The 13,978-nt window shown below is 41.8% G+C and overlaps 1 protein-coding gene across 1 annotated transcript; it reads right to left on the bottom strand.

Moving 5' to 3' along the window:
* Positions 1 to 8,371: 8,371 nt before the first annotated feature.
* Positions 8,372 to 12,991, bottom strand: rrp8 (ribosomal RNA processing 8). Its single transcript, XM_083984653.1, has 8 exons — positions 12,815 to 12,991; positions 12,584 to 12,702; positions 11,776 to 12,037; positions 10,814 to 11,660; positions 9,790 to 9,919; positions 9,590 to 9,696; positions 9,393 to 9,489; positions 8,372 to 8,901 (listed from the first exon to the last, which is right to left on the bottom strand). The coding sequence occupies exons 2-8, from the start codon at positions 12,686 to 12,688 to the stop codon at positions 8,788 to 8,790; spliced, it is 1,662 nt and encodes a 553-aa protein (XP_083840779.1). The 5' UTR covers positions 12,689 to 12,702; positions 12,815 to 12,991; the 3' UTR covers positions 8,372 to 8,787.
* Positions 12,992 to 13,978: the final 987 nt, after the last annotated feature.

Here is a 13,978-nt window from a genome sequence, read left to right as displayed (position 1 = left end):
GCATTCATAACACACAGAATAGGTTCCCCAAATAAATTGAGTATAATCCCAATAGTTGGTACCATTCCAGTGGTCATCAATCTTGCTCTTGTCATGTCACCATATAAAGAGAGATTACATCCAGTATACAAAAAAAGACGTAGTAGCTGCTTCAGTGATTTAATTTTGAAAGGGCCTTAGCTTCCACACAATGGGTCTCATTCATGAAACGTGAGCAAATCTGTGTGTAGATTTGCACATAAAAGCTCACTCTACTAAAACTCTACTCCGGATTCATGAACGGTGCGGGAAACTCAGATTTGATCGTAAACACGTGTGTAAGTTCATGAATGCCAACCCATCGTAAACTAACAACACGCCCCCGGTGATCAGCAATTAGCATAGATCTCCATACATGAATAGCCATATAAGGAGATCCTGCCACCATATTAGGAGGTAGGTGCAACCTGTTCACCTGCGGCCATGACGCAAACGAGGAAAGAGGGAGAGAGAGAAAAAAAGAGAGATCACGGATCCAAGTCATTTTGGGTGAAGTGGAGTCCAGAAAAAATATTTAATTATTTTCTGTTAATAGTTGTGTGACTGGGACAGGTCAAAGGCTGGAGGGAAGTAACAGATTTTGTGAATTAAGTAGGCCTATCCTTGGTTGATTAAATAACCGTTTAAGAAGTAAAGCCAGAATAGTTAGATATGAAACTTAAAAAAAAAAAAAAAAAAAAAAAAAACACAACTACAGAGCTACAGCAGCGACGGGAGGAGGAGGCTCTTCACAGTCTCAGCTGTAGAGGAGAATGGTTGTATCAACACATTAAGTTATATAGGCAGGTTATATTGTTACAGAAGCACCAGCCGTCTGTCACAGCTCCATCCAAACCGGTGCCGACTGCGCTGCTGCGCAGGGTGAAGTGTGCGTCCACCGAGCGTATACTGTAGCAACACAAATACGTTTTTTCCGGTTTTATATCATATTATCATCATCATAAGGTGGAGCCTTGACGTGTTTGTGCGTGTCCGATCCCTAAAACGTCTCTCTCTCCAAATATTTCTAATTGTTTGTCATGTTTAAATTACGTGTTTCAAAGGCGTCGGCGTATTTTGAACAGAAGAGAGAGTAATACGGATTAAAATTGTAATTTTTAACAGTGAAAAGCAGTATTTATTTGCATTCCTACATTTACACAAGCGATACACACAGTCCGGAGCAGGTGTAGATTTTGTGAGTAGCTACGAAAAAATCAGCACTACTAAAAGATTGATGAATGCGGAAATCCACGTAAATTTGCGCTGCTCAGGGTTTACACGCAAATCCGTGCTGCTCACGTTTCATGAATGAGACCCAGTGTGTCCAAATCCCCCCACGGACACCAGTGTATAATAACTGTTCCATTAGCGTATAGGCCAAGCCAGCCAGATCATTTATCCATGATACATTCACACTTCACTAAAGGACTGCAGCTTAGGTAATTTCTAACTGCAGCGGTGAAGTCTACACACGACTGTAGGTGTTAACAGATGGAATATTTAAAGCCTGTGTTTTAACTCACTTTAATTGTACAAACCACTCCCCGACACCCAGGCCATTATGAGGTGTTAGTTCACTTGCCTGACTCATTAGGGATGGCTGGTTATTACATTACACCGCAGCTTTTATGTATTTGATAATAGACTCTGATCTCTGCTGATTCCCTGTATCAAAGCCTGTGGTTCCCTCAGCTTTGGTTGGACAGCAGCTGGTCCAGACATCTGCTCTCAGCTGCAGCCCGGCCAACAGATGGGACAGGTGATAAGCCTAAGTCAGCACTCTGCAAAACCCAAGCAGAAGTCCCTTATGGCCTGTGTTTAGCTAACATTCAGCTCATCCGGCCCTAGCTTCCTATTTAACAAAAACACCCCGAGTCCTCTCTTGCTATCTGACTTTTTAATTTGCTGGAAAAAACATTAGACCTCGTGAAAGAATAACTCTTCTCGCCTTTCTTCCTGCTCCGCAGTGAGGCCAAATGTGACCGTTAAAGCGGAGATGGTACAGCGAGGAGGAAATGAATTCTGGGTGGTCTCATGCATTTCATCTGGCGGGAGACCTGACACTGACATCTCCTTGGCTTTGGACGCTGATGAAGAGCTGCAGAGAGAAAACAACGCAGACTCAGACATGACAAGTAGCTCAGTCTTCCTCCATGCAGCAGCATACGAAGGCCATAATGTCACCTGTGTGTTTGACCATCCCAAATTTACACACAGGGAGTCACGGGTCATAACACTGACACCGTTTTGTGAGTACTCTTGTGTCTCACATTTTGAACGTCTCGCCTGATGGTCATGAAGTAGAAGTTAAAGAAAAACACAGATGTTCTTTTTCATTGACAGATTTGACTGGAGTTCAGCTGGACTTGCAGCCGGGAGTCAACAGTGGCGACTTCCAAGGCACTGAAGTTTTAGAGCTGCAGGAAGGACAGAGTGAAATGGTTATTGGCCTAAAGGTCATTGGGAATGTGCCACATTACAACGTTACCTGCAAAAAGTAAGACTTTTTGAGTGTAAGACTTGGACACACAACTCCAGCTTATTGTCTTGGAAACTTTTTAACTTGTGGAAATAAGTAACTCGTCTGTTAGAGCATGAAAGATTTCTCACCAATATCATTAGGTTATTATTAGTCAATAAGACTTGCAGTGGTTTCATTTTTATGTGGGAAGGAAGTTGGTGATGGGAAGCTGCCAACAGACTATACAGTAGCTAAAAAAACATGCACTATGCAGATGTGTAATTTGAATAAGGCATAACAATGCTGACAGTTTTAGTGTCTTGCTGATAAGCATAAAATCCATGAAAATATCATCTTTTCATTGTCAGGCACATTTGCTCGAAATTCACATGCAACAGAGCTCTGAGAATAATGTGACTTCCATGGTTGTAATCACAACTCAAGATGTTTTCAAACTTTTCGTGCATTTACTATTTACAAGAGGGAAACTGATGATTACAGTACCTCCAATATGACATTACTGCAGCATAAGAAAAGCTAAAGGTGCATTGCATTATGAATTGTGGGATCCAGCTCAGGGGACTCAAAGGCCACAGCAACTTCGGCTTTACCCATTATTTTTTAACTGTCATTTATGAGCCCCAGAATTTTTAATATCTTCTCTAATGTCCCAATTTAACCTTAGTAATCATAATTTATTTCTAACACTCTGTAGGATAGCTGTCAGTTGAGGTGAGCCTGAAAATGTCTTTTCTTTTTTCTTTACCTTCACTTGGTACAGCTCAGGTTGTCTTTTGTTTTTCTTTTGGAAACAATGTGAAAAAAACAATATGAGTAAAAAACAGACAGCAGACAGCCACAAGTGGCACCGACACTACTTTTTTCCCCCTCACGTGAATCTAGACTGAAACTTGCCTCGTATCCTGGAGAGGATGTGGTAAATCATTTGGTGGCATCAGAAGTGATAGATGGCAGGAACCATGAGTTAGACGTTTCCTCATCAAAATCATTAGTTATTCTGAGTGTAATTTAAATACCTTGTTATTGGTAAAACATTCAGCGTGAAGCTTGAAATTCCTCATTTTGTATTTGCTTGTGCTTCTCTTCAGAGATGATGGACCCTTGCCTGATGGTTTGGATCTGGTTGACAGTAGCCTCATAGTTCAGGGTCCTGTGGAGGATCAGTACGCTGGGCTCTATGAATGTGTCTTCTCCTATCACCACCATGAAACAACGCTGCGACTCAACATCACAGTTCAACCACATGTCATACAGACCGGTAGGGTTAGGGTTTGCTCTTTGCAAATGTTTCCTACAGGGTGAATTTCCCTCGTTATGTGTAATATTAATGTGGAACCTTTCTCTCTGCGCCCTTCTCATCAGTCCCTCCCACGATCCGAGTTGATTTGCAGACTATAGATGGACGCAGGGTGATTGAGTGCTCAGCAGCTGATGCTGTTCCTGCAGCCAACGTATCCTGGCTTCTGCCAGAGGGTGTGTCTGGAGACTTTTGGTCCAATTTCACTTCTCATAATGGAAGCCACTCTGTCAGGGGAGTTTTTCTCCTCCCTGCCTGCTCGCCCTGGGAGTTCACTGCAGAGTGTGTGATAAATCACCCAGCATTTGAGGTGCCAGAGAACAGAAGCATAACACTCCCTCTTTGCGGTATGTTCAACAAATCAAGTGATGGATAATTCTGAGTAGCGGACATATTTGGCCATGTAGGCCCACCATAGATTTTATCTTCTTCCCCCAGTGAAACCCGCTCACTTCCTGTAGTTTTACTTCTCTTTCCCATGCAGCTCGCCCCAACATCTCCATCACCTCCAGCACTGAGTGGAAAGGCAGTGAACAGTTCACCAAAGTAGACTGCTCTGCAGACAGTGTTGCCTCAGCTGCAGCTATAACCTGGGATGTCGAAAACAGTGACAACAGCAACATCAGTTATCATTCGGAGCCTGAAGTCCAGGCTAATGGTTTGGTTTCAGCCCGCAGCGCTGTGCTCCTCTCGTCCTCTTTGCATGCTGGTCACAATGTGACCTGCGTGGTGGAGCATCCGAGCTTGGAAGCACCAGAGAGAAGAACAATCCGCATTCCTGTCCACAGTACGTTACATACTTCTTTGAAATATTTCTGTCTGTGACAGACACAACACACAGCGTCTCATCTCCTTCCTGTCACCCCCTGTTTTCTTTCAGGAGCCCCTCTGCTGAATGTGTCTGTGACACTGCAGAGAGACAGCGAGACTCTGTGGCTGGCAGTGTGTGAATGCAGAGCAGAGTGTGATGGGACCAACCTCGCCTGGATTCTTCCTGAAAAGGCCAAAGGCCAGACTTCGCTGGACACAGAGAATGAAGGACGTGCCAAAACACCCAGGCTGACATATCACTTTCCTTTGGCCCTTCATGAGGGTGAGGACCTGACCTGTGTGTACCAGCGTGAACATGGGATCATACAGGCGAAAACTGTTCATGTACCCAGATACCGTGAGTGTAACAGAGTTCATAAAATCATATGAGTAAAAGTATACCTAAGTTAATTCAAATGTGGGAAATTTTCATAAATGCATCCAAAGATACATGGTTCATCTGACTTTTCGGCAGATATCTCTGCTGTGAGAGTCTTGAACCACACGACTCCTCTGCAAAACCGCCACGGTGGTGAACCCATCATCTACAGACTAGCTCTCCAGGAAAAACATCTCAACCAGAAAATACTGCTCCGAGTCGAAGGCAATGTAACACAGTATGACCTCTCCTGTAAAAGGTGATATATCCTCTATAATCAACCACCTAATCATCACAAGGAAGCACCTGTACATACAGAGTACTGCACAAAATCCAATGTTCCCACCATTGAAAGGAAGCAATGCAGACCCTTTCTTGAGGAGAGTTAGATAAGAATATCAATACCACTCTCATATTTGTCTGCTAAATAAGCTACAGCTAAGAGGTGCTAGATTAGATCAGCATAAAGACGGGAAACAAGAGTTCACCTGGCTCTGTCCATATTTGGCAAAATTCACTAATAAGCACTTGCTCACAAATGAACATGCTATACTGTATATAACATGCACAGAAAAGTGGCAACTTGGGGATTTATGGGGGTTAATATGCAGGAACTGTACAGACAGGATCTATCTGCACCCAGTAAAGAAGCATGTAAAGACAAAAAGAGACTGCACTTAAAGGCCTCTTGTGTTTCAGGAGTGATGGCTCATTGGCCCACATGGAGGGAGCTGCAATGGTCTTCCATTCTGAGCCCAGAGACAAAGATGAAGGCCTGTACACCTGCAGGGCATCCTTCTATCACCACACGGCCACGGTCAAGATCCAAGTGGAAGTTGCAAGTGAGGACAGACAGTTAGGTAAGCTACCTAAACCGTCTTGTATTTTGCATTGACAATCAACACGAGACATGTTTATTTTAGAATTTCTCCAAAAATAACATGTTGAGGTGTGTGTTCAGTAGCTGATATATTTGTGGCTTTCTCTGCTCTGTGTGTATTGCAGCGCTGATAGCCCTGAGCTGCATGTCCTCGGCCGTAGCCATTATCATCATCCTCGTCATCACTCTCTGGGTGTGCTGCTGGTGAGTTAAAAGCCTCCACAGGTGACAGGTTGCAGCTCGGCAGGTAATGTGTCGACGGGCAAATGAGGGCAACGCTGAGACAAACAGGATGTGCGGATCGTTAACCCAACATACCAAACCTCAGTATGCACTTATTCATAAACAGGAAGCAGTGTGGCAGAGGCAGACACAGACAGGTGCTGCTGCTGCTGCCACCGCAGCCTTGCGTGCAGACAGGTAGAAAATGTTCCCATTGTGAGTTCGAACAACAGATTTATTTCCCATTTTTCTCCTTGGCTTTTACAAGTGTTACTTCTGGCAATATGTGCAGTAGACTGCTGTTAACTATCATCAGCACCACAATGAAAAAACAAAGGTAAAAAGGTTCAAAAATGTCCACATCCTCTGAGGTTATTAGTATAATGAAATTCAAGCCCTCATTCGTCAATGAAATAAATCCACAAATCCATCTCTTAGTCTTATTGCTGCTGGAAACAAATCAGTGAGTCACTCGTCTTTTACGACTGATGTGGGATATCTGTCACGATCCTCGAAGTGTTTATAGTCTCTGCCTGAAGAAGTTTCCACATTTCCACACTCAATGCCAGATCTTAACTTTTCTCAAGAATGTTTGTCAGAATCAGATTAGGACGCGGTGTTGTATAAAGCCGCAGTGTGCAGCACAACAGTGGCTCAGAGGCTGCTTCAATAGGCCTGCCTCTCCGGTCAGAACATTTGGTCAAGGTGCCATTGGTTGACAGAGCCTTTGTACCCATGAGCCCCTGCTGCAGTGGGAGGGTCCTGTCAGGATAATTTGGGAAGGTCACTCACACAGCGTACACAAGAAAACATGACTCCCCAGGAGAGAAGCTATTTTGGGACTTACGCCAACTCACTCCCCCCGTCCCACCCAGTGCAGGGTACGCAACTTGACAGCAGCAGGTCTTCATTGAGTTGATATCACTGGGGTCATTATGCACTGAACAAACTGCTGCTTCTGACATCAGAGATCAATGATGAGGACTCTGGTCCCCACTCGTCTCCATCGATATTCCTGATCCTGACGCATAACACATTCGCACCTGCAACTTCTTGCACCGTGTCAGGTTAAGCCACAGTGCCATCTAGTGGTGATATTTAGCCATGCAATCTCATCAAAACGATACAAGACTACTCAGATGATTAATACAACTTATTTTGTCATGTTTTACAGCACAATGAACAACAAGACAAAATACAAGGTATGTTTAAATTCAGTTGCACACATGACCTTTCTTCTTACTGTATGTGGTTATGCAAATTAACAACTTCTGCTTCCTTTGTCTTGCTCTATTTAACTCAGAAGGAGTCTCTCTCAGCCTTGACGACCCTGATGCAGGAGCCCGGCTCTCCCGAGTTCAACAAGCCGGGTGTGGCGGAGAAAGACAGCAAGGAGTATGCTCATCTGGTCAGTTACTCCATAGTCATTGATTTGAAGAGCACGGTGTAAAGACGAAGGGGCTTCACAGGGCTTTGTTTACAACGTTCAGCTTTACATTGCGTACTGTACAAGCTTCATATGAAGGCTTCCTTGCTCTGCAGCAGTGTTATTGATTGATTATGACTGTAGCAAGTGGAACGATCCACTGTTTCATACTGAAAAAAAAAGTTTGTTGTGATTGATTGGCATTAATGATTTTAAATGCATTGTTTTTGCACCTTTTCCACTTACTTAAGTACTTGAATTTCATTTTTAATGCACATTGTATTCTCAGGGGTTTGCTAATAAAGATGTTTTATTTTGTTTGTAACCATGTTGAACCACAATAAACACATTCCCACATACAGCAGAGATGACTGACAGACTCAGCTGTGACTTTGCCAACCATCTGGCCTTGTGATGCCTCTGATTGATGACATTAGTCGGGACATCTGCTGTGACAACAGGAGTGTCTCTATAAATAAAGTACACTACAGTAAATGATGCAGATGCAGACACATTTAACTCACTCCCACATGGCTGCGGTCAGTGCTGTTACTCCCTCTTGTGGTAAATGAGTATACATGCAGCTGAGTTGATCTATCTATCTATTTTCTATCTGTTTTTTCTTTAAGAAATAATGTCCCCTTTATGTGTCTTTAGTAAATTATTTCCTTCTCTCATGCCATCTGAATCGCTTAATTCTGGATACATCTAAGAATATATATCTGAGATTGTTCAAAATATACACACCAGAGAGGATCATTTAACAAAGATTGTATTTCTGATCATTAACATCATCACATTTTGAATGACTTTTCCATACAATAATGTTCACATTTACATGACTTGGCTTCTTATAAAATGACCTCCATTGGGAAGGTATACCCAGTGTACCATGTATGTAGGTTTCTCCTTTGATAGCTGCAGATAAGGTGATTTCTTTCACTGATCATAACTAATTAGTGAATTCAACTTAAGTGGTGTCTGCTTACAAAGCAAACCTGCATGCACCTACATACTACTGGTACATTATCAAATTCAATTGTAATAAATGTGTGGCATGGTAAAAAGATGTACATATGCTGTACATGATTCAACTATGTTGAAATCTGTTAACAAACATGTATCAAACATACATGATAGATTTAAATAAACAACCTTGTGCTACTTAAAAAACTGTGAATCCCAGAGGTAAAGTCCATTAGTAAACTGATCAACAGAAAAATACATGTAGAAAAAAAGATACACATTTTTATTAAATTCTCCAACTTTCTCATCTTTTCTTGTAGACACAAGGCTTCAACTCAAGTCCAAATTTCTTAACATTATCTGGAGCACCTCCCGTCTTCACAAATTCAAAGGAGTAGAAATGAGTGTTTTCTGCGTCCTACAGGAAAACAAAGAGAGAAAACACCAGTCATTCTTTACATGCCATCAGTGCCTGATTAAGATTATGTACACACTAACTTCAGTAACGTATCACCATTCCCTTTAAGTCTTGTTCAAGTCGAGCTGTTTACATTCCCTTTAGCTTTGTTTACTTCATTTCACTGAGACTCGTTGTTGCCAACATTAAACCACAGGTTGTGTCTGGGTGGTGTTTCCTGCCCACAGCACCACAGCCATACACTCGACTGAACAAACAGACTTCTCAAAATGAAAAAGGAAAAGGAAATGGCACCTGTTCTCACTGTAAATACTGTTCTTTAATTTAGTATGTTTCTCTTTTGCATAGGGAACAAAAGTGTAAAATGAAGATGTTCCCATTCCAGATTAGTTTGAGGGTTAATGCAAGTTAACAAAACTCATACCCTGTGTTAATGTGATAACATGTCCCTGTGCCCCTGTAAAGTGACATCCTCTTGTGTGCTTCCTCACCTTGGAAACCATCTTGAATCCCAAATTTGCCAGTGCAGTGATGAAGCTCCGCACGTTGTCAAATCTACTCGCGACCTCAGCTATTTTAAGGACGCCGCTGAAATTATTATGCAAAACAGTTAGACAGACTTAAAGTGCCTTATAGTGAAAAACTACAGATGCACATTCTCAATCAATACTAAAACAACATATTTTACCCCATCTTTAACACTCGGTTGGCCTCTGCTAAGAAATCTCCCAGGTTGGTCCCCATGAGGGAAAGGCAGAACACAGCGATGTCCACAGAAGAGTCACGGAGTGGGACCTGCACAGAGAGAAGTTTTATATTCGAACAATCACAAAGGAAATTAAAATTAATTACGGTAGCAAACAGAAAAACTGCAGAGCGCATACTCACGTTGGCCATATCACAGACTGTAACAAGCTTGCAAGTGGCCGCCAGGTCGAAGCTGTGCACCTTGTTCTTCACGCTGGACGCTATTTTACAGTCACCACAACCAAAGTCTGCGACTACTAGAGAAGGCGGTCTGAAACAATGACAGATGGGATTGATGAGATCTCAGTCAAAATCTGAAACAGATCTGAAAACTGCTGATGCCAACAACAAGACCATCTTCTTCTCACAGCATTTAACTGGGACCAGTGCAGCATCACATCCTGCCTGACTCCTCACATCCTCAGCAGAGTGATGTATGGTTTGTAGGCTACTGTTTACAGCAGATACATTAAACACAGTATGGGAGATTTGGACCTAAACCTGCCTGGAGACTAACTGTGAAAAACTCAATCTGTAATTCTAAATATTAATCTGAATCAAGTACGTCTACCTCAGGGATGTAACTCAGTGAATTTACAAGCATGCATTTAGTAAATTGATCAAGGCATGCATTTAAACTTGGTGAATCCTTTGGACCAAACTATGACTACAGACTCTCCTGCCTTTTCACAGCTGGGTTGTACGGCACTGCTTTTCTGAATAGATAATGGAAAAATCATCCCAATATACATACCAACTGCGTATTTTGGTTCTGTCTTTATGTGGTTGTTAATTGCAAACTCAATCACTGTCAGATGTGTGTGTCTTAGACATTGTGCTAGACATAGCTGTGTTCAGAAACCAAACAGCTTTATTTCTATTTAATAAAACAACCTACGGTCAAAGGTCTGCTTACTAGCTTCCTGGACCTTTCAACCACAGCTTACAGTCTTCTTCATGGAGTGTACAACTGACTAAAGTGTGCTCATTACAACTAAATCTTTCAAGCTGTTGTGTAGTGGCTATAATCCATGTGCATTTTTAGGATTAAGACTATTTTATTGTATTATAGTGTTGTATATTTTCAAATTCCTCAGAGAAACCCAAGAAATTGTGACCTAAAAATCAAATGCAAAATGCCGAAGCAATGATGAGGATTCCTCACTTTTGCTGAATGTAGGAGATGATGGCGTCCACTGGGTTGGCGGGCCACCTCTGAACCTGTGCGGTGTATCCTTTGTGGTAGATCCAGAAGGCCTGTGGATCCTGTTTGAACATGCGCTTGGCCTCGCCGCTGGACGTGCTGTACAGAACCTCGTTGATGTAGCGGAAACGCGCCGACTCCAAACGCTGCTCCATGCGGGACCGGAGGGAGGCAGAGCGGTCCAGTTTCACCTCTTCTACTGGTGCTGGCTGCTCGTCCCTCTGCTCAGCGGGACTCTCCTGTTGCTCCGTCTTCTGGCTGCTGAGCATTTTCCGCAGCTTCTCTCTTTTCAGACTCTGTTCTTTGCTCAGCTCGGGTTTTCGTCCTTTGATGGGAACCTGCTGCTGAACATCTGGAATTTCCACTTCAGCTTCACATCCATCAGAGGCAGATTTGGAGCCTTTTCCACCTGTGCCTTCTTTAGTTTTTTGCATTTTTAATGGCGGCTGCTTCTCCTCTTTCACAGTTTGCTTTTCTGATGCACAGACTGTGTCAATCTCTTCAGTCTTTTCCCTTTTCTGTGGTTTACATTCTTTCTCCGCTTTCTTTTTCTGGGCTGCTGTTCGAGAGATTTTTCCACTGTCGTTGTTGCTATGTGAATTTGTTTTTACTTCTTGCTTTGGCTTGTGATTATCTGCAGCTTCTGTTTTATTCTCTTCCTCCTCAGGCTTATTCTGGCGGTATTTATTATTACATTTCCTCTTGTTTTTCATTTTGTTTTTCCACTGTTGTCTACTCAGTCCCTCTGTGTCCTTTGGTTTGTCTTCATCTTTTGTTTCACCTGCAGGTGTTTTTAAACTCGTGCCACCTTCAGGAAGAAAGAAAAGACTCAAATTCAACATTGTCCGGTTTTAAATGCTTATTAACATTATCAATATGTGCTGTGGCTGAAAAGAAAACTTATTACTAAATGATGTACTCACCAGATTTCTTGTCCTTGTTTCTTTTTTTCGCTACAGGTTTTTGCTCCTTCACGCTCTGATCTAAGTCTCCATTCTCCTGCTGCTCTCCTGATGTCTCTGCATGTTTTCTCTTCTTCCTCCTCTTCTTCTTCTTCTTTGTAGGGGATGGGGCTGCTTCTGTCTCACTGTCACTGTCTCGCTGGTGATCGTCGCTCTTCCACTCCGGTACCGGTCCCAGTGTCTGCAGGGTTCGCAGCAGGCTCTTCTTACCAACAACCTTGGGCTGAGCAGGGGAAGATCGTCAGTTTCCATAGTTAGTCTTTTCACTGAACTTGAGTTGGGCTTGACAAAAAGCTAAAGTTGAGCCATGATGCCGCAGGGCTATGTTAAAAAGAACAACAGTTTACTTATTTTGAATTGCTTGTAAATGCAAGTGTATATGACTGGACGTTCATGTGTATGTACATTAGTACATTACTGGCATATCTTGTTATTTACATTGCTATTACTCTACATACTGTAGCTGTAGCACTTGAAACCTTCTCATGTCTGTTTAAAATCCATATAAAGAAAACCTGGCGCCAAAATGTTCAAATATTATTCTGGTAAAGTCTGACATACTAGGTTTAAAAAACCCAGAACCAGCTTTTAATAGTTTGAATTTTAAGTTTGACTCTGCACAGTTTCGATGGACATTTTACAGACCAAACAATATCAACAGTTATTATAATGGTTAGCCACAAACATACTGTAGCCTACTTCAAATGGTCATCAGTACAGATATAAATCCCTTTTTGGATCCAGGTAAAGAAAGTGTGTTTTATTTTACCTTAGTGTTTGTGTTGTCGTTGGTCTTCTGGGTGTCTCTGAGGACAGTATTATTCTGGGTCTGAGCGTCTTGACCGTCGCTCCAGTCTTCTTCCTCATTAAACATGTTTTATATCCACACTGTAAAGAGCACAAACATCTGTAAATCACAGCTGGGGATGAGAAAACGCCGCCCTGCCACTGTCTCTCTTTTTATTCTGAACGCGTTATTACTGCTCATTCAGTTACTCACCAGTCACCGGTTCACCCGTCAAACAGCTCGCCACGTCAATGTCGATGTGCGCATAAAGATTGTTTTATTTAATAATCGTGAATCTACATTTAATAGCTGAAACAGTTCCTTCTCCAAGGCAAAAGCCACGTTGATTCGGCTCATGCGCGTGTAGGAAGCAAACAGGAAGCAAAACAGAAGTTCAGGCGCACGTGGATGACGCAAGCACACTACGGAATTATGGGAGATGACGTTTTTCCCAACGATGTCAGAAACTACAACCTATATTTTGTTTTTAATCCGTTTTTAATCCATTCATAATCAGTTTGTAGGACACAAGAATAAATGATTTGTAGCAATAATAATAATTATATTAATAACAAAACCAACTACTGATTGGATATTTTTAATGTTTATTTTTCTCACTCTTCCACACTAAATTCCACTATTACATTTAACAAATCAAATCAAAAAACAGATTTCAATGTTATAACACACTTAAAAACAAACATATGATACACATACCATAAACTCACTATGGTTAATATTTATGTTCCCACACTTCATTTTGTCAAATGTAAACATATTTAGATTTCCTTTTACCAACACATATTTAATATGTATTATTGTTCCTGCTCTTATGTATTCTTAGACATTGTACTACTCTTTATGGCTGTTTTGATAGTGGAGGTGACAAATACAGTTATAGTGGCTGAACACTCAATGAAATTAGTAGTACAATTTTGGGCTGTCATCTAAATCTTTAGGGCTTTTGAATTTTAAGCAATTTGGGTTGTTTGTATAGGCTAGAGAAACTTTATAGCGAGAATAGACTTTCAAATTGTGAGGACTTAAACCTTTCGCAGATAATATCATTATAATTTATTTGCAAGGTAGAACAAGGTATTGCTGCTTATATGTCTTATTGTCATGCTGCTACACGGTGCACTTTTGCCCAAGACAAATTTCTCCTTTTGGGGACAATAAAGTTTATCTAATCTAAAAAAACAAAAACAAACCCAAAGTTATGGGTGAACAAAAAAACTTTTCTGATACGGTAGTCACGAAGATAAAATCTCATTGTTGCAGTTTAAAACGATAATGATATAGTGTGATAAATAAACATAACCTGAGGCGATGAATATTGCGACCTGTTGCAGTTCTCCCGGCCGCCTGTAGGGGGCG

The sequence above is a fragment of the Trachurus trachurus genome (assembly GCF_905171665.1).
Source record: "Trachurus trachurus genome assembly, chromosome: 13".
Taxonomy (NCBI): Eukaryota; Metazoa; Chordata; class Actinopteri; order Carangiformes; family Carangidae; genus Trachurus; species Trachurus trachurus.
This window is presented reverse-complemented; position numbering and strand designations above follow the sequence as displayed.

What these genes read in the sequence shown, in the direction of transcription:
- rrp8 (XM_083984653.1), bottom strand. Translation starts at nt 12,688, where the DNA reads ATGTTTAATGAGGAAGAAGACTGGAGCGACGGTCAAGACGCTCAGACC. An exon ending in AAACAAGGACAAGAAATCTG is followed by an intron (nt 11,661 to 11,775) that starts GTGAGTACATCA and finishes TTCTTCCTGAAG; the next exon opens with GTGGCACGAGTTTAAAAACA. An exon ending in CAGTCTGTGATATGGCCAAC is followed by an intron (nt 9,697 to 9,789) that starts GTGAGTATGCGC and finishes CTCTCTGTGCAG; the next exon opens with GTCCCACTCCGTGACTCTTC.